The sequence below is a fragment of the Rhinatrema bivittatum genome, chromosome 3, assembly GCF_901001135.1.
Source record: "Rhinatrema bivittatum chromosome 3, aRhiBiv1.1, whole genome shotgun sequence".
In the NCBI taxonomy this organism is placed as follows: domain Eukaryota; kingdom Metazoa; phylum Chordata; class Amphibia; order Gymnophiona; family Rhinatrematidae; genus Rhinatrema; species Rhinatrema bivittatum.
The window spans coordinates 18,773,455-18,791,305 of NC_042617.1; the positions used below are offsets into that span (position 1 = coordinate 18,773,455).

A 17,851-nucleotide genomic window follows, 5' to 3' on the forward strand; every position below is an offset into this window, starting at 1 on the left:
CTCAGCCATCGCACCCCCTGAAATCATTCAACTGGTCCAAGCTCAGCGAGGTAAGTGACTCCTTACCAGCCGTCTCTAAGTTCTTAGCCAAGCGATAACACTGGGAGAAAGCAACTCCAAACCATCCATCTGCAGGCTCTTAGCCAAAGTATAACATTGGGGTAAGCAAGTCCAAACTATCCATCTGCAGGCTCTTAGCCAAGGTATAATATTGGGGATAAGCAAACTCCAAACTATCCATCTGCAGGCTCTTAGCCAAGATATAACACTGGGGGTAAGCAAACTCCAAATCATGCATCTGCAGGCTCTTAACCAAGCGATAACACTGCTAGTAAGCAATTCCAAACCATCCATCTTCAGGCTCTTAGCCAAGGTATAATACTGGGAGTAAGCAAATTCCAAACCATCCCTCTGCAAGCTATTAGCCAAGATACAATACTGGGGGTAAGCAAACTCCAAACCACCCATCTGCAAGCTCTTAGCCAAGATATAATACTGGGGCTAAGCAAACTCCAAACCATCCATCTTCAGGCTCTTAACCAAGGTATAATACTGGGGGTAAGCAATTCTAAACCATCGGTCTGCAGGCTCTTAACCAAGGTATAATACTGGGGATAAACAATTCCAGACCATCTGTCTGCAAGCTCTTAGCCAAGTAATAAAACTGGGGGTTGGGTATCATAAGAAGCAATTAATGACTCTCTCATTCAGTAATGCTGATGTGAACTCAAGGCCTTTCTGCTTATAATTAATATTCTACTCAATTTCAGATATTATTTGTAGTACTTAACAAAGAATTAAATATATAAACAAATACATAAGAACATGCCATACTGGGTCAGACCAAGGGTCCATCAAGCCCAGCATCCTGTTTCCAACAGTGGCCAATCCAGGCCATAAGAACCTGGCAAGTACCATGTTACCGTTGCTAGTAATAGCAGTGGCTATTTTCTAAGTCAACTTAATTAATAGCAGATAATAGATTTTTCCTCCAAGAACTTATCCAATCCTTTTTTAAACCCAGCTACACTAACCACATCCTCTGGCAACAAATTCCAGAGTTTAATTGTGCGTTGAGTGAAGAACTTTCTCCGATTAGTTTTAAATGTGCCACATGCTAACTTCATGGAGTGCCCCCTAGTCCTTCTATTATCTGAAAGAGTAAATAACTGATTCACATTAACCCATTCTAGACCTCTCATGATTTTAAACACCTCTATCATATCCCCCCTCAGTCGTCTCTTCTCCAAGCTGAAAAGTCCTAACCTCTTTAGTCTTTCCTCATAGGGAAGCTGTTCCATCCCCTTTATCATTTTGGTTGCCCTTCTCTGTACCTTCTCCATCGCAATTATATCTTTTTTGAGATGCGGCGACCAGAATTGTACACAGAATTCAAGGTGTGGTCTCACCATGGAGCGATACAGAGGCATTATGACATTTTCTGTTTTATTAACCATTCCCTTCCTAATAATTCCCAACATTCTGTTTGCGACTGCCGTAGCACACTGAGTGGGCTTTGATCTCCTAAGTCTTAAGCCAGCGGGCCATAGCTCATTCCTTTCTGTTTTCCCGCCGCATCATTTGCAGGAAAATAAGGTTTCCTATCATACCCCTGTCCTTCGACACTTAACTCTGTAACCCTCTGCACGAGGGGTAGAGAGCGACTTGGTCTTCTCCACAGGGGTCTGCCAAAGTGTCTTGGCCATGCCTGTGCCGTCTGTTAAACCAGCGATGAATCTGGCAGCAGGACAAGGTGTTCTGATGGGCTAAGAATTTAGGGCTTCTTGCAGCCACCACCTGTGGGAATGTGCAGAGGACTGGGCAGCCCCGTATGTGAGCAAAAGGTTAAAGCCTTGGTTCCAAGTTTGTGGCACATGCTCTGTGGTGCTGAACATCTTAAATCCAGATATTTGTTTATTATTTTTTGATCTAGTAGCTTCTTCCTCTTCCCTTGGGCTTCCAGCAGAATCGGAACCGACACCTGCTAGGTGGGGCCATGGCTCCAGCAGCCTTACTTTATGTCTACCCAGGGGCTTCTTCTCTAATATTTTGATCCCTCCAGTTCCTCCTTTCATGACTTAACCAGGGCAGCGAGCGGCTTCAGCAGGAGGCCACCGACCAGGAGCCCTTCTCAGAGCCTGGACTCCCATGCATAAGCGGTGCTCTTGTACAGTGACTTCCTCCTGCACCCACGGGCATCCCCAGCCCTGGCTGTGACCCAAGTGACAGAAGCCAGTCCTAGGGGCTGACCCCAGATTCCCCACAGAGCAGCACCCATTGGGCTGGTCTAGGAATACAGACTGTGTGCGGTCAGCATCGTGTCAGGAGCAGCCTTTGACTGGTCAGTTCCTGGCTGTTAAGGACCGGCCGGGCTTAGGGCTCCGCCAGGCTTTCATTAAGCAGCAGGAATTTCCCTCCCGTTCAGACATTATGATTTAATTACGATCCCTCCCCCTCTCTTCTCCGGCAGCTAATCCCCTTTTGTACGCATGTAGCCTCTCACCTCTTCTGTTTTGTTGCTCTCTTTGCACAGATAATTGTGTCTGTGTTGAGTTTGGCCTGCAGCCCTAGCAATCTACTTTCTCTCAAATTAAACTCACATGGGGGCCCGTTCCAGTGTTCCCAATGAGCATCTCGGGACCTCTGGAATGCAGAAGGAATTTCTCCCTCTCTTCTCTTCTGGTGTTTAACTAGGACGAAGTGAAATATGTGCAGCGCTGGCTGAGCTCCCACCCTGTAATCTTCCCCATTTATTAAAGGATTTCGCAGAGACGCCAAGTGACCCCATTCCTGGGGGGGGGGGGGGGGGAGACTTCAGGCTGCTTCTGGCTTTCTGACGGCACCCGTTCTTGATTTCGAAGGGAGGGCGCACGACTACAAATCCCGCAGTGGTTAAAAACCCAGCGCTGACCTAAAGTCTCCCCTCCGGAGCTGGGGATGAGTTGGCAGCTCCGGGGACCTTCGTGTACTGATTATTGGAGATTATTACGGGATACTAGGGACGCAAAGATTGATTCGCATACACTTAACTGACCAATTGGCTCCGGCTCCTGAGGACCAGTCCACTCAACCATGAGTTTGCCAAATGAAATCCAAGGGAGCGGAGACGACCTTGGGGTGATCATGTCTCTCCCCTCCTGACCTCAAGGTAGTAAAACAGTGTGACAAGGTGGTGGGCAGAGCCAGGGGGCTGCTGGTGTGCACAGACAGAGGCCTTACTAGCAGAAAAAGGAGACGATAATATGTCTGTACACGTTAACAGCATCATAACGCCAAGGAACTCAGTGCGTTACAGCAGATTCGGGCATTTCAGTTTTATAGGTATTCATTCCGATTCACAGGTTATGGTTCGATTAAGATACAAATAACATTTTAATCACAATTCAGGATAATTCTGGTTACCAAACACAATTAGGTTTAACATACATGTAGCACGTATGTTAAAACAAGTACAAGTTATGGTAGGGTAGGTGGGCATAATGCATGTTTGTCATTGGCGAGAGCTCGTCTGAAGACTGTACCTCGGCAAGGGCACAGACAGAGGAGAGGCGGTCCGGACAAGAAATAGCAAAGAAGTGCAGGGTCTGCACCAAAAAATTCTCTCAGATGAGACTTAAGGAGACAATCAGATGCCTCAAAGGTAAAAAGAATGCACGGGAAGGAATCCCTTTTCAGTGGAAAGATCATTCTAGAAGAGAAGGGCATAGTGTGAGAGTCTAAACATTTCTGTGCAGTGATGGCGGCGGAGGCAGGGTGCGGCCTCCTGGTGGAGAGGGTAAGAGAACCCCTATTTACAGAGGCATGAAGGGGACGACGGAGAGAACTGGGGCCAAAGGCAATGCAACAGGAAGTAAATTGGCGCAAACTAGATAAGTATCAAAGCAAATAATGGTAGATAAGGACCAAAAGGCCCATCTAGTTTGCCTGGCAGCGGTTTTATGCAATTTTCTACCCAAAGGGGTACAAATTTCCACATGGAATCCAAGCCCCAATCCCATTGTGTCTCCATTGGGTTGCAAGTGCCGCTCTGTGCAGGTTTGCCCTTGCCTTCCAGGAAGCAGAATATAGGCCAGATCACTGCTGCCCTGGGCTGCGACTCCACCTCAGGGAAAGCAGCGGGATTCACGTTCCTTGTCTGCGCTCTTATTTTATGTGTTTTGTTTCATGTTCAGAAACTCCCAGCTTGCCGGGACCCATCTTGCCTGGAGTCAGGTGGTTGCCTTATTAATAACGTTTAGTAATACTGAATGAATCCAGGTCACCTGTAGGGTTGTCAGCCATCCCTTAACATAAGGGATAGACTAATCCAGTCCTTGCTTTACCCTGGTACTGCTTTCATTCATGGACGGTAGAACTACAAGTCCCAGCATGGCATGCGGTAAACCCTGGGATTGGATTAGCTTACTCCCTTATGATTTGGGTTCAGGCCGGGTCAGTCTAAGTCAATGATGGCGAACTCCAGCTCTCGAGTGCCACAAACAGGCCAGGTTTTCAGGATATCCACAATGAATATGCATGAGAAGATTTGCATACAATAGAGGCGGTGCATGCAAATCTCTCTCATGCATATTCATTGTGGATATCCTGAAAACCTGGCCTGTTTGCAGCCCTCGAGGACTGGAGTTCGCCATCACTGTCTTATGGTAATCAGAAGTAGAGTCCCTGGTTCAGTGGTTCTCAAACCCAAACCTTGGGGAGCCTCAGCCAGGTTGGGTTTTCAGGATACCCTGTATTATATGCAGATATGTATCTCATACATATTCATTCTGGATATTCTGAAAACTACCTAGCTGTGGGTCCCGAGGACTGGATTTGAGAGCCGGTGCCTTAGTCTGTGGTGTGTTCGTACTGCAGATCCCACAATGTAAGACCAGAACGGGCCCAACGTCTCCATCCAGTGACTGGGACAAATGGCTGCTCTCTGCTGGACCAGTGGTCACAGCTTTATAGCACTGAGCCATTCCCTTGAGATCATCAGCTCTGATCACTCCAAGGTCATTCTCCTGCTTGGTGCACATCGTCTCTCCACCCACCTCCTCTGCATGAAGTCCTGAGCCCCCTTGGATTCATGCATTCTAAGTGCGTTATTCTGCACATTTTTGTTTTGCGCTGAAATACACTTGCCAAGCACTCGTTCACATCTTGGAACCTGGGAGTCCGAACGCATGAGCGCAGGGAGGCAGAACCCAGGCTGGGAGTCAGTCTGCCGTGAAGAAACGGCACCAGCTGGCACCCAAAGAGGTGGAGAAGTCCCCCTTCTCGCAGGATGACTTCACAGCAAGTCCTACAAGTAAACATGAGCTTTATTACCACAAAAACGCAGAAAAGAAACATTTCCTGTTCACCCAGAGAATCCTGGGAAATGTAGTGGCATCTTATGTGTCCCTTAGCTTTTTCCCCTTGGAACCTAAGGGCCTGATTTTCAAAAGCATTTTCCTGCTTAAAATTGGGTTTCACGTGTGTAAATGCACTTTACCCATGTAAGTGGGGGCTTTTGAAAATTGCTACAATACAGGCCATTGAATTGTCCTCAGGATTTACTCGCTTAAGTGCACTTTAAGCACTTAAATGGCTTTTGAAAATGTAACGTTTACGTGCGTAACTCCTTTGAGAATTACCTCCTTACTGCACTTATTGTGCCTGAACGTGACTCGCCTTAAGCTACCAAAGTGAAAAGCCTGAGCTAAATCCACAATACGCACTTAACGGGAGAGAAAAGTCTTTGCAAATCAGACCCAAAGGGGCCATGACTGGTCAAAGCTAAACAACCGCATTCCCCTCGCAGCCCCTGTACTACACAGCTTGGCAGGAAAAATAATCCACATTACAGAGGAAGAGACCTTTTCAGAGCAAAGCAGGCCATCCGTCTTCATTCTGGACGGTTAAGTTGGGGGAGCATAAATATTTTTATTTAACCGAGGGAGTCGTTTACCCCAGCAGCTGCGGTGTACGGGGCCCCTGCCTTCACTCCGATCAGAGGCTGCTTGCGTCCTTCTGGCTGGGAACCACCGGTTCATCTGCAGCCGAAGCAGGAGAAGGGAAGCTTCCCCGGCCGCTGGCCCTGGAGCAGAACGTAAGGGGAACGAGCCTTATGCCGAGCCTAGAAACCGGGCAGCTCGGTGGCAGCGCTGCGCACAGCTACACGGAGGGACCGGGCTCTGACTCCTGGGCCGAGGTTGGGGCTGCTTTGCAGGCGGGGGGGGGAGCCCCAGTTACTGTGCCGCAGGCGGGCTTAGGGTCCCCGATTACGGGTGATCAGGTGCATGTCCCTTGGCCCTGCGCTGCCATGACTGCGCCAAAGTGAAGGTTGAGAGGGGAAGACGAAACGGGGAAAAGAATTGCCAGGGAGTTGGGAGCGAAGGCTCCCAGCCCTGGTTCCCATTGTGCTGGAAGCCCAAAGTGCACGGGGGTGGGTGGGAGGGAAACTGTCTGTGAAAAAGATGAACCGGAACAGCAGATAAAGACCACAGGACCCATCCGCCTGCTTCAGTAACCCTGGCCATGCCCAGGGTCTGAGTCTACCCTCCCTGCCCCACTCCTGACACTCCAGGCCTTCTAAATTCCCATCGACCACCCCTTCCTTTTCTGCAAAAAATGCCTTCCTTAGGTTACCCCTCCTGCATCCGTCGCCCCTCCCCCAGCCTCTTATTGCTTCTCCTTCTTCTGCTAAAAATAAAATAAAAAGAGTGCATCACGTTACTATAACTGCAGGCCCGCTCGCCTGCCAGTCCGGTGAGTTTTCTTCTCTGCGCAAGTGTGACGCTCTTACAAGCATAAGAGTGCCTTGCTTACAACATGGGAACGGTGCATTCAACCCAGATTAGCAGTGAAGTAATTCCACCCCCCGTCGTCAGATTTGTGATTGCAGTAATCCCACCATGGACTCTTCCGGAGCGCTCCTGTCTTAAGATGCTGGCACGGAGCTAGGAGGTCGCTAAACTCTCTCGACGGGGTAGCTCAGATTTTCCTAAGAAAAGCAGGAGCAGGAGATGCCCATTTCTTCAAACTGGCACAAGAGCAGTTCACGATCCACTATATCAGATGGCGCACTCGTATCAACAGACACCATTGGAGCCTCCTTTCCTTGGTCCAGATTTAATCTTACTTCATGGGTCAAGGCTACCAAACTAGTTTCTCTCCTGAGTCCATTTCTAAAACCCGACTGCCTGGGTTGAAGGGCATTAACCTTTTCTGCCTAATCTCACAACTGAGCAACCACGACCTTTCCTATCAGCTGCATGAGGAAAGGCAGGTTTACTGCTTTACAGCTCCCGATTCGACCGATCCGGATGAGAGGAACTTTTAAAGAACCAGGTACCACTCCACCTCTTGAGTTAACAGATCCGAAAGAAGCATTTCAGGAGAGGATCCAACTCCAATGTAGAATTGCTCATAGAAGACAGAAGATTTTCTGCTCTTAGCCTGACCACAGCGTGGAAAGCTTTCCATTGACTTCTGCCACAGAGCACATTCAGAGAATGAGGTTGTGATACCGCAGTCTCCTCTCTTTCAAAAAAAGCGCATCATCCGTAATGACCTTCTTTTCCAGATCTGGTTTCTTATGAAAATGTTTGGTGTTGAATGGTGTCAGTTTTATGTTTTACAAAAATTGGCAAACTCCTCAGCAGTCAGCAAAGGTGATCCAGCAATGTGTCTGAATGCACAAGGTCAGACAATTTTTATTGGCGTAACAATGTTACGCGTTGCCAGGGTAATCCATTGAAATGATTTAAAACGGAAAGGGAAAAGCATGGGAAAATAGTACTGGTAGTAAAAATAGAATTACAGCGCGCGGAGAAGACAGTGTCAAGGGCACGCCCTGGTTTTGATGCCAGTCCGTACCGTCTCTGCTTAGGCTTCTGGCCTGCTGGCAGGAGACCACATACAGTATTTAGCTGTTGTCGCCGCTTCTCCTATTTCCCCTAGGACCGCACAGAGTTATTCCTGCTCATTCTTCTGTGGGAAGTCTTTGATTTCCTCTATTAGTTTGGGGAAATCCACGGATATTGGAGAACGAACTCTGGGGTGGGGTGTATTTAGAGAGGGGTGAGAAGGGCCAGCGAGTCAAACTAAGATGAGAATTTATCACTGTCTAGGAAGACTATGTCTGGTGATGGGCTAGGAAGCCCACGTCCCCTCCCTCACTGGAGAAGCCTGGATTTATTTTTTTCCCCTGCTGTGATATCTTTTCTTGGAAAGCCATAATGGGTCTCGGAAGGATCCAACGTGGTTGAGAACACTCGAGCACGTCATCATCTGTGGATGACTCTTGTGTTGCTCCAATAAAGGTATCAAACCTGCAAAGTGTCCCTAATTGAAAGCAAACTTTGAGCTCTGAGAGATTAAAATCATGGCGACATGGAGTCAGATGGGCAACTTTGTAGTGAACAGGGCTTTCCCCATGGCGCTATCCATTGTACCGCTGTGTGAAGGCTGCTGTTTACTTTACAGGGGAAGCCACTGTCATGCAAGGGGTTTCATGGTCTTTAGACAAAAAGATGAAATGATCATGAGCTAATCGGATATATACTCAGTATTACACTATCCCGACTGCAGAATCCCAATGGATGGGTTTCAGGGCCAGTATTGCAGTATCCTGACTGCAGAGTCCTGAGAGATGGGTTACGGGGGCAGTATTGCAGTATCCTGACTGCAGAGTCCTGAGAGATGAGTTACAGGGGCAATACTGCTGTATCCTGACTGCAGAGTCCTGAGAGATGAGTTACAGGGGCAATACTGCTGTATCCTGACTGCAGAGTCCTGAGAGATGGGTTACAGGGGCAGTATTGCAGTATCCTGACTGCAGAGTCCTGAGAGATGGGTTACAGGGGCAGTATTGCAGTATCCTGACTGCGGATTCCTGAGAGATGGGTTACAGGGGCAGTATTGCAGTATCCTGACTGCAGAGTCCTGAGAGATGGGTTACAGGGGCAATACTGCTGTATCCTGACTGCAGAGTCCTGAGAGATGGGTTACAGGGGCAGTATTGCAGTATCCTGACTGCGGATTCCTGAGAGATGGGTTACAGGGGCAGTATTGCAGTATCCTGACTGCAGAGTCCTGAGAGATGGGTTACGGGGGCAGTATTGCAGTATCCTGACTGCAGAGTCCTGAGAGATGGGTTACGGGGGCAGTATTGCAGTATCCTGACTGCAGAGTCCTGAGAGATGGGTTACGGGAGCAGTATTGCAGTATCCTGACTGCGGATTCCTGAGAGATGGGTTACAGGGGCAGTATTGCAGTATCCTGACTGCAGAGTCCTGAGAGATGGGTTACGGGGGCAGTATTGCAGTATCCTGACTGCAGAGTCCTGAGAGATGGGTTACGGGGGCAGTATTGCAGTATCCTGACTGCAGAGTCCTGAGAGATGGGTTACAGGGGCAGTATTGCAGTATCCTGACTGCAGAGTCCTGAGAGATGGGTTACGGGGGCAGTATTGCAGTATCCTGACTGCAGAGTCCTGAGAGATGGGTTACAGGGGCAGTATTGCAGTATCCTGACTGCAGAGTCCTGAGAGATGGGTTACGGGGGCAGTATTGCAGTATCCTGACTGCAGAGTCCTGAGAGATGGGTTACAGGAGCAGTATTGCAGTATCCTGACTGCGGATTCCTGAGAGATGGGTTACGGGGGCAGTATTGCAGTATCCTGACTGCAGAGTCCTGAGAGATGGGTTACAGGGGCAGTATTGCAGTATCCTGACTGCAGAGTCCTGAGAGATGGGTTACGGGGGCAGTATTGCAGTATCCTGACTGCGGATTCCTGAGAGATGGGTTACAGGGGCAGTATTGCAGTATCCTGACTGCAGAGTCCTGAGAGATGGGTTACAGGGGCAGTATTGCAGTATCCTGACTGCAGAGTCCTGAGAGATGGGTTACAGGGGCAGTATTGCAGTATCCTGACTGCAGAGTCCTGAGAGATAGGTTACAGGGGCAGTATTGCAGTATCCTGACTGCAGAATCCCAATGGATGGGTTACAGGGGCAGTATTGCAGTATCCTGACTGCAGAGTCCTGAGAGATGGGTTACAGGGGCAGTATTGCAGTATCCTGACTGCAGAATCCCAATGGATGGGTTACAGGGGCAGTATTGCAGTATCCTGACTGCAGAGTCCTGAGAGATGGGTTACAGGGGCAGTATTGCAGTATCCTGACTGCAGAGTCCTGAGAGATGGGTTACAGGGGCAGTATTGCTGTATCCTGACTGCAGAGTCCTGAGAGATGGGTTACGGGGGCAGTATTGCAGTATCCTGACTGCGAATTCCTGAGAGATGGGTACAGGGGCAGTATTGCAGTATCCTGACTGCAGAGTCCTGAGAGATGGGTTACAGGGGCAGTATTGCAGTATCCTGACTGCAGAGTCCTGAGAGATGGGTTACGGGGGCAGTATTGCAGTATCCTGACTGCAGAGTCCTGATTGCAGTATCCTGACTGCGGATTCCTGAGAGATGGGTTACGGGGGCAGTATTGCAGTATCCTGACTGCAGAGTCCTGAGAGATGGGTTACAGGGGCAGTATTGCAGTATCCTGACTGCAGAGTCCTGAGAGATGGGTTACGGGGGCAGTATTGCAGTATCCTGACTGCGGATTCCTGAGAGATGGGTTACAGGGGCAGTATTGCAGTATCCTGACTGCAGAGTCCTGAGAGATGGGTTACAGGGGCAGTATTGCAGTATCCTGACTGCAGAGTCCTGAGAGATGGGTTACAGGGGCAGTATTGCAGTATCCTGACTGCAGATTCCTGAGAGATAGGTTACAGGGGCAGTATTGCAGTATCCTGACTGCAGAATCCCAATGGATGGGTTACAGGGGCAGTATTGCAGTATCCTGACTGCAGAGTCCTGAGAGATGGGTTACAGGGGCAGTATTGCAGTATCCTGACTGCAGAATCCCAATGGATGGGTTACAGGGGCAGTATTGCAGTATCCTGACTGCAGAGTCCTGAGAGATGGGTTACAGGGGCAGTATTGCAGTATCCTGACTGCAGAGTCCTGAGAGATGGGTTACAGGGGCAGTATTGCAGTATCCTGACTGCAGAGTCCTGAGAGATGGGTTACGGGGGCAGTATTGCAGTATCCTGACTGCGAATTCCTGAGAGATGGGTTACAGGGGCAGTATTGCAGTATCCTGACTGCAGAGTCCTGAGAGATGGGTTACAGGGGCAGTATTGCAGTATCCTGACTGCAGAGTCCTGAGAGATGGGTTACAGGGGGCAGTATTGCAGTATCCTGACTGCAGAGTCCTGAGAGATGGGTTACGGGGGCAGTATTGCAGTATCCTGACTGCAGAATCCCAATGGATGGGTTACAGGGGCAGTATTGCAGTATCCTGACTGCAGAGTCCTGAGAGATGGGTTACAGGGGCAGTATTGCAGTATCCTGACTGCAGAGTCCTGAGAGATGGGTTACAGGGGCAGTATTGCAGTATCCTGACTGCAGAGTCCTGAGAGATGGGTTACAGGGGCAGTATTGCAGTATCCTGACTGCTAGTCCTGAGAGATGGGTTACAGGGGCAGTATTGCAGTATCCTGACTGCAGAGTCCTGAGAGATGGGTTACAGGGGCAGTATTGCAGTATCCTGACTGCAGAGTCCTGAGAGATGGGTTACAGGGGCAGTATTGCAGTATCCTGACTGCAGAGTCCTGAGAGATGGGTTACAGGGGCAGTATTACACTATCCCGACTGCAGAATCCCAATGGATGGGTTTCAGGGGTAGTATTGCAGTATCCTGACTGCAGAGTCCTGAGAGATGGGTTACAGGGGCAGTATTGCAGTATCCTGACTGCGGAGTCCTGAGAGATGGGTTACAGGGGCAGTATTGCAGTATCCTGACTGCAGAGTCCTGAGAGATGGGTTACAGGGGCAGTATTGCAGTATCCTGACTGCAGAGTCCTGAGAGATGGGTTACAGGGGCAGTATTGCAGTATCCTGACTGCAGAGTCCTGAGAGATGGGTTACAGGGGCAGTATTGCAGTATCCTGACTGCAGAGTCCTGAGAGATGGGTTACAGGGGCAGTATTGCAGTATCCTGACTGCAGATTCCTGAGAGATGGGTTACAGGGGCAGTATTGCAGTATCCTGACTGCAGAGTCCTGAGAGATGGGTTACAGGGGCAGTATTGCAGTATCCTGACTGCAGAGTCCTGAGAGATGGGTTACAGGGGCAGTATTGCAGTATCCTGACTGCGGATTCCTGAGAGATGGGTTACAGGGGCAGTATTGCAGTATCCTGACTGCAGAGTCCTGAGAGATGGGTTACAGGGGCAGTATTGCAGTATCCTGACTGCAGAGTCCTGAGAGATGGGTTACAGGGGCAGTATTGCAGTATCCTGACTGCAGATTCCTGAGAGATAGGTTACAGGGGCAGTATTGCAGTATCCTGACTGCAGAATCCCAATGGATGGGTTACAGGGGCAGTATTGCAGTATCCTGACTGCAGAGTCCTGAGAGATGGGTTACAGGGGCAGTATTGCAGTATCCTGACTGCAGAATCCCAATGGATGGGTTACAGGGGCAGTATTGCAGTATCCTGACTGCAGAGTCCTGAGAGATGGGTTACAGGGGCAGTATTGCAGTATCCTGACTGCAGATTCCTGAGAGATAGGTTACAGGGGCAGTATTGCAGTATCCTGACTGCAGAATCCCAATGGATGGGTTACAGGGGCAGTATTGCAGTATCCTGACTGCAGAGTCCTGAGAGATGGGTTACAGGGGCAGTATTGCAGTATCCTGACTGCAGAGTCCTGAGAGATGGGTTACAGGGGCAGTATTGCAGTATCCTGACTGCAGAATCCCAATGGATGGGTTACAGGGGCAGTATTGCAGTATCCTGACTGCAGAGTCCTGAGAGATGGGTATACAGGGGCAGTATTGCAGTATCCTGACTGCAGATTCCTGAGAGATAGGTTACAGGGGCAGTATTGCAGTATCCTGACTGCAGAATCCCAATGGATGGGTTACAGGGGCAGTATTGCAGTATCCTGACTGCAGAGTCCTGAGAGATGGGTTACAGGGGCAGTATTGCAGTATCCTGACTGCAGAATCCCAATGGATGGGTTACAGGGGCAGTATTGCAGTATCCTGACTGCAGAGTCCTGAGAGATGGGTTACAGGGGCAGTATTGCAGTATCCTGACTGCAGAGTCCTGAGAGATGGGTTACAGGGGCAGTATTGCAGTATCCTGACTGCAGAGTCCTGAGAGATGGGTTACAGGGGCAGTATTGCAGTATCCTGACTGCAGAGTCCTGAGAGATGGGTTACAGGGGCAGTATTGCAGTATCCTGACTGCAGAGTCCTGAGAGATGGGTTACAGGGGCAGTATTGCAGTATCCTGACTGCGGATTACTGAGAGATGGGTTACAGGGACAGTATTGCAGTATCCTGACTGTGGATTACTGAGAGATGGGTTACAGGGGCAGTATTGCAGTATCCTGACTGTGGATTACTGAGAGATGGGTTACAGGGGCAGTATTGCAGTATCCTGACTGCAGAGTCCTGAGAGATGGGTTACAGGGGCAGTATTGCAGTATCCTGACTGCAGAGTCCTGAGAGAAGGGTTACAGGGGCAGTATTGCAGTATCCTGACTGTGGATTACTGAGAGATGGGTTACAGAGGCAGTATTGCAGTATCCTGACTGCGGATTACTGAGAGATGGGTTACAGGGGCAGTATTGCAGTATCCTGACTGCAGAGTCCTGAGAGATGGGTTACAGGGGCAGTATTGCAGTATCCTGACTGTGGATTCCTGAGAGATGGGTTACAGGGGCAGTATTGCAGTATCCTGACTGCAGAGTCCTGAGAGATGGGTTACAGGAGCGATACTGCTGTATCCTGACTGTAGTATTCTAAGGGAAGTGGTTCAGGTGCAGGGCTGCAACCTGACTGCCGAGGGAAGGATTATGGGGTAGGGGTGTGCACACTAATTTGTTTTCTTCATTTTGTTGTTTTGTTTTTTTTTTTGAGGATTTTTTGTTTGTTTTTCATTTTATTTTGTCATGGGTTGTTTTTCATTTTGGAGAAATATTGTGCTCTATTTGCATTTAAGGTGCATTATTTTGCTAGTAGCACACACTGTTTGCTGAGAGGGCAAACTGTTTCCCATGGAAACATAGAAATGATGGCAGAAAAGGACCAAATGGTCCATCCAGTGTGCCCAGCAAGCTTATGGTGGTATCTGCCACGCTGTGCAGGATACTCCCATGCTTATCAGTTTCCCAAACTGTAAAAGTCATTTTGTTTGAAATGAAATAAAAATGGGCTCATTCGTCACGTTTTACACATTCGTTTCAGATCAATGTACATCCCTATTACAAGGACAGTACCACATACTGACTGCCGAGGGAAGGATTACAGAGGCAGTACTGCTGTATTCTGTCTGTGCAATCCTGAGGGAAGGGCTACAGAGGCAGTGTTGCATCCTGATTGCCAAGGGAAGGGCTACCGGGGCAATTCTGCTGTATCCTGTCTGCGGATTCCTAAGGAAAAGGTTACAGGGGCAGTGTTGCATCCTGACTACCATGGGAAGAGTTACAAAGCCAGTACTGCTGTATCCTGATTGCGGATTCCCAAGGAAGAGGTTACAGGGGCAGTACTTCCAGCTGATTGGCTCAGTAGCAGGATACAAGCTGTGCAGTGTCAAGAGGGGAGACCAGTTTTGTTGAGTGTTTTCAGGATTAAAACATTCCTGGCCGTCCTACAGAGCTAGCGGTTAATTAGCACCATTTAGAGACTGCACTGAAGCCAGATCCCACTGAAATATTAATAAGAGACATAGCATGCATTATTCGGGTCAACTGTTTAGAAAGAAACGTTCTTTTTAGAGTGAAAGGTTAGATGGCTTGCAGTGCTTAGACTTGACTTGCTTACCTACAGAGACCTATTCCCATCAGTTACTGATTCCTGTGCTCTGCAGAGCACGGACGACGCTGGGTTGTGTTATCTCTGCTCATGACATCATGAGAGTCTGATGATGTTATAAATGAGGAGGCCAAAGCCAGGGCTGAACAGTCTCTCTTCACCGTGCTGTTGCCGGGGGGGGGGGGGGGGGGGGGTAGGAAAGGCACGGGGCGGGAGCGTAGTGGAAGTCCCAGCAGTATCCCCAGTCACGTTCAGCAGTGGAGGGACGGTGAAATCTCCTCCTTTTTATGCTGGCAGGTGGAGGGTCTCGGGCAGCTTACAGGGGCAGCCGTGCGACCTTTGACTCTTTGCCGGTCAGCAGTGGCAGACTGTTTTCTTCCTTCATGGCTCATGACATGGTGCTCTCTTTCCATTCCAGGACAAAATCAACGGCACCATCTGGAATGAAATTGATGATGTCAAGGCTTTCAGCGTTCTAGACCTGGAGGACTTTGAAAAGATGTTCTCGGCCTATCAGAGACACCAGGTAAGCTCTACAAATTTGGGATGTCCACAGAGGGGACCTCTGGTAGGCTTGAACTTGGGACTCCCCTGGCTTCTGTATCCGGTGACCAGCGCCTCCTGCCTTGTATGAATGAAGTGTGCAGCTGGGTATAGGGTTATCAGCTAGCTCCAGGTTTTCAGGACGGTTGATCCAGTCCTGGTTTCATCCCACTGCATGCAGGCACTTGTAGTCCTACTTTTTGTAGGGTATGCGGTGGAACAACCTGTCCTGAAAATCTGGGGTCAGTTGGCCACCTTAGGTGTGCAGTAAGTCATCCTAGCTGGAGCAGGTACCGACAAGGAATGCTAGCAGCTTCCGCCCGTGTCTCCTTTGCGGTAACACTTCAACTCTGCCAGCTCAAAAGTCAAATGGAAGCAGCTAGAAATCCTTTCCCCGGGGTGAGTGTGTGTGTGTAACCGGCACTGTTAATGTGGGCCTGGGCATTCCCTAGAAGCTGTTGATTTCCTCCCCGGTGCTGTCCGAACCAGGCAGAGTCTCCTGCTCCTGGATGAGAGAGAGGGAGAACGGCCCCAGCATGTGGAGTGCCTGTAAATGAGAGAGCCACGCGGGTGTTTGTAAGGTTGCATGCCTCCTCTCCAGGTGCTGAGTGCAATACCTGTGTGTAATGTGGAAATCTGAGGGTTTGCACCTCATAATACCTTTGGGGTTTCTGTGAGGTTTCCAGTACTCTAACCTTAGCAAAGCACTTGAGCGTGCCCTGTTGAAGTGCTGCTGTAAGTATCTATTTACTATAACGCTGCTTGCTTTTTTTCCTAATCAGCTTTTGCATGAGATACGGCAGAGGAGCACAGTCAGTGGGCTGGTCAGAGTTCCTGAAATTAATGGAATAGGGAACAGATATAAACTTTGTTGACAGATGTTCATGGCCAATCTACTGTACCGATGTATTCCAGAAGGCCACAAGGGGGGAGATCCTGTTCGGGGAGGGGGTGTGGGGGTGTGGAGAACGCTTCTCCGCTTCCTTACTTTGCTCTCTAGCTGGCAGCTTTGCTCCGGGGCAGCTTTAAATCTTTCCCGGAACCGTGATGGGGTTTTTGCTTCTCTGCCGCTGTAAACACAGCACAGGGGAAACCAGGAGCTGCTTCTCTGCGCTTGCAAGGGGGGGTGGTTCATGCTGCAGTGCTTTACACGGAGAATAGCTTGCGCGGCCCTAACCGCGTGCTCTGCTTCTGTGCCCGCCTGGCAGAGTGGGAGAGGCATCGTCCAGCTGTCCCGCCGAACTGCGGTGCCCAGCCAGACCCGCACGATCGCAGGGTTCGGTCCGCTGGCTAATATTTTCGAAGTTGTGGAAAAACAGCAGGCAGGCCTGGGCGTGCTTTAGGGCAGCCATGCTGAGCATGCAACTGTTTTTCCGTGGCGTGGGCCTGGGTGGGTGGCCAGCACAGACCCCCCCCCCCCCCCCAATCCCGTGGATTCTGGGAGCTGTGACCCTGCCCTGTGCAGAAAACGTTGAGAGAACTCATTTCCCCTCCCCCACCCGATTTACCCTGCCAGGGCTGGATGCCTCCCCCCCCCTCATGACCCCGAGCCAGCCGGTAACGGGATGAAGACGTGGACGTGGCTGTGAACTGCTGCTTAGACAAACCTTGGAATGACCTCTCTCTTTTTTTTTTTTTTTTTCCTTCTCTTGACTAATTGTTGACCCCCCTTTCATTTCTCTCTTCCCTGTGGCTGCCTGCGTAGGACCTGCTAATTAACCCTTCCCTGAGGCAGGTGAGTACCGAAAGCGTCCGGCAATCTGAGCAAGTCCCCTTTTTTTTTTTTTTTCTCTTCCCCCGTCTCTGTCCTGTCCTCTGCACTGGAATCCAGGGGGGGGCGCTGGTTTCTGCCATGCACGGGGGGGGGGGGGGGGGGGGTGAACAGGGATTACGGTACTGGATTGTCAGCTGACCCGGGCCAAACCTGAGGGGCCGATCTGGGTCTGGTTTTGCCCCGTTGCGCCTCTGAGCTTCGTATGGGAAAGGCGGGACCTCAGATCCGCAGAGAAACCCAGGACTGGATCAGGCTGTCTGGGCTGACCCGGGTCGGTCAGCAGCCCCCGATTCTGGTAAAGGGTTGAAATTGGCAGACGGCCTCGCAGTGGGGGAAGCTTTGGTGGCACCTCCCTTTTTATGTTTTCGTGCTCCTTGTTAATTCTGTGTGTTCATTATGTCCTCCCTCCTAGAAGAGCAGGTACTTTGGGATAAAAAAAATCTTTTTTAAATGAACGAAAAGTCGCCAGGGCGGGGGATTTTTCAGAGGGGGCTTCTATGAAAGTGGCCGGCTGTAAAATCCCCCGTCCGAGGCGCGCGGGATGGTGCTCCCGCCCTGAGAGGACGCGTTCCCCGTGGGCGGCGCTGAGGGGGCGTTTCCTTTAGCCGCGCACTTCCATAAAACTCAGCAGCGCGCCCGCAGCTTTTCAGCGCGCAGGTGAAACTCGTGCGGGGGTTAAGTTCG

At 50.0% G+C, this 17,851-nt stretch overlaps 1 protein-coding gene across 1 annotated transcript in view; it reads left to right on the forward strand.

The window, feature by feature from the left end:
* DAAM2 (dishevelled associated activator of morphogenesis 2) overlaps positions 1 to 17,851 on the forward strand; it is a 443,570-nt gene that overhangs the window by 328,970 nt on the left and 96,749 nt on the right. Inside the window, exon 15 of the mRNA XM_029592931.1 lies at positions 15,269 to 15,376. Coding sequence (XP_029448791.1) covers positions 15,269 to 15,376 — 108 coding nt within the window. The remainder of the gene's footprint in view (positions 1 to 15,268; positions 15,377 to 17,851) is intronic.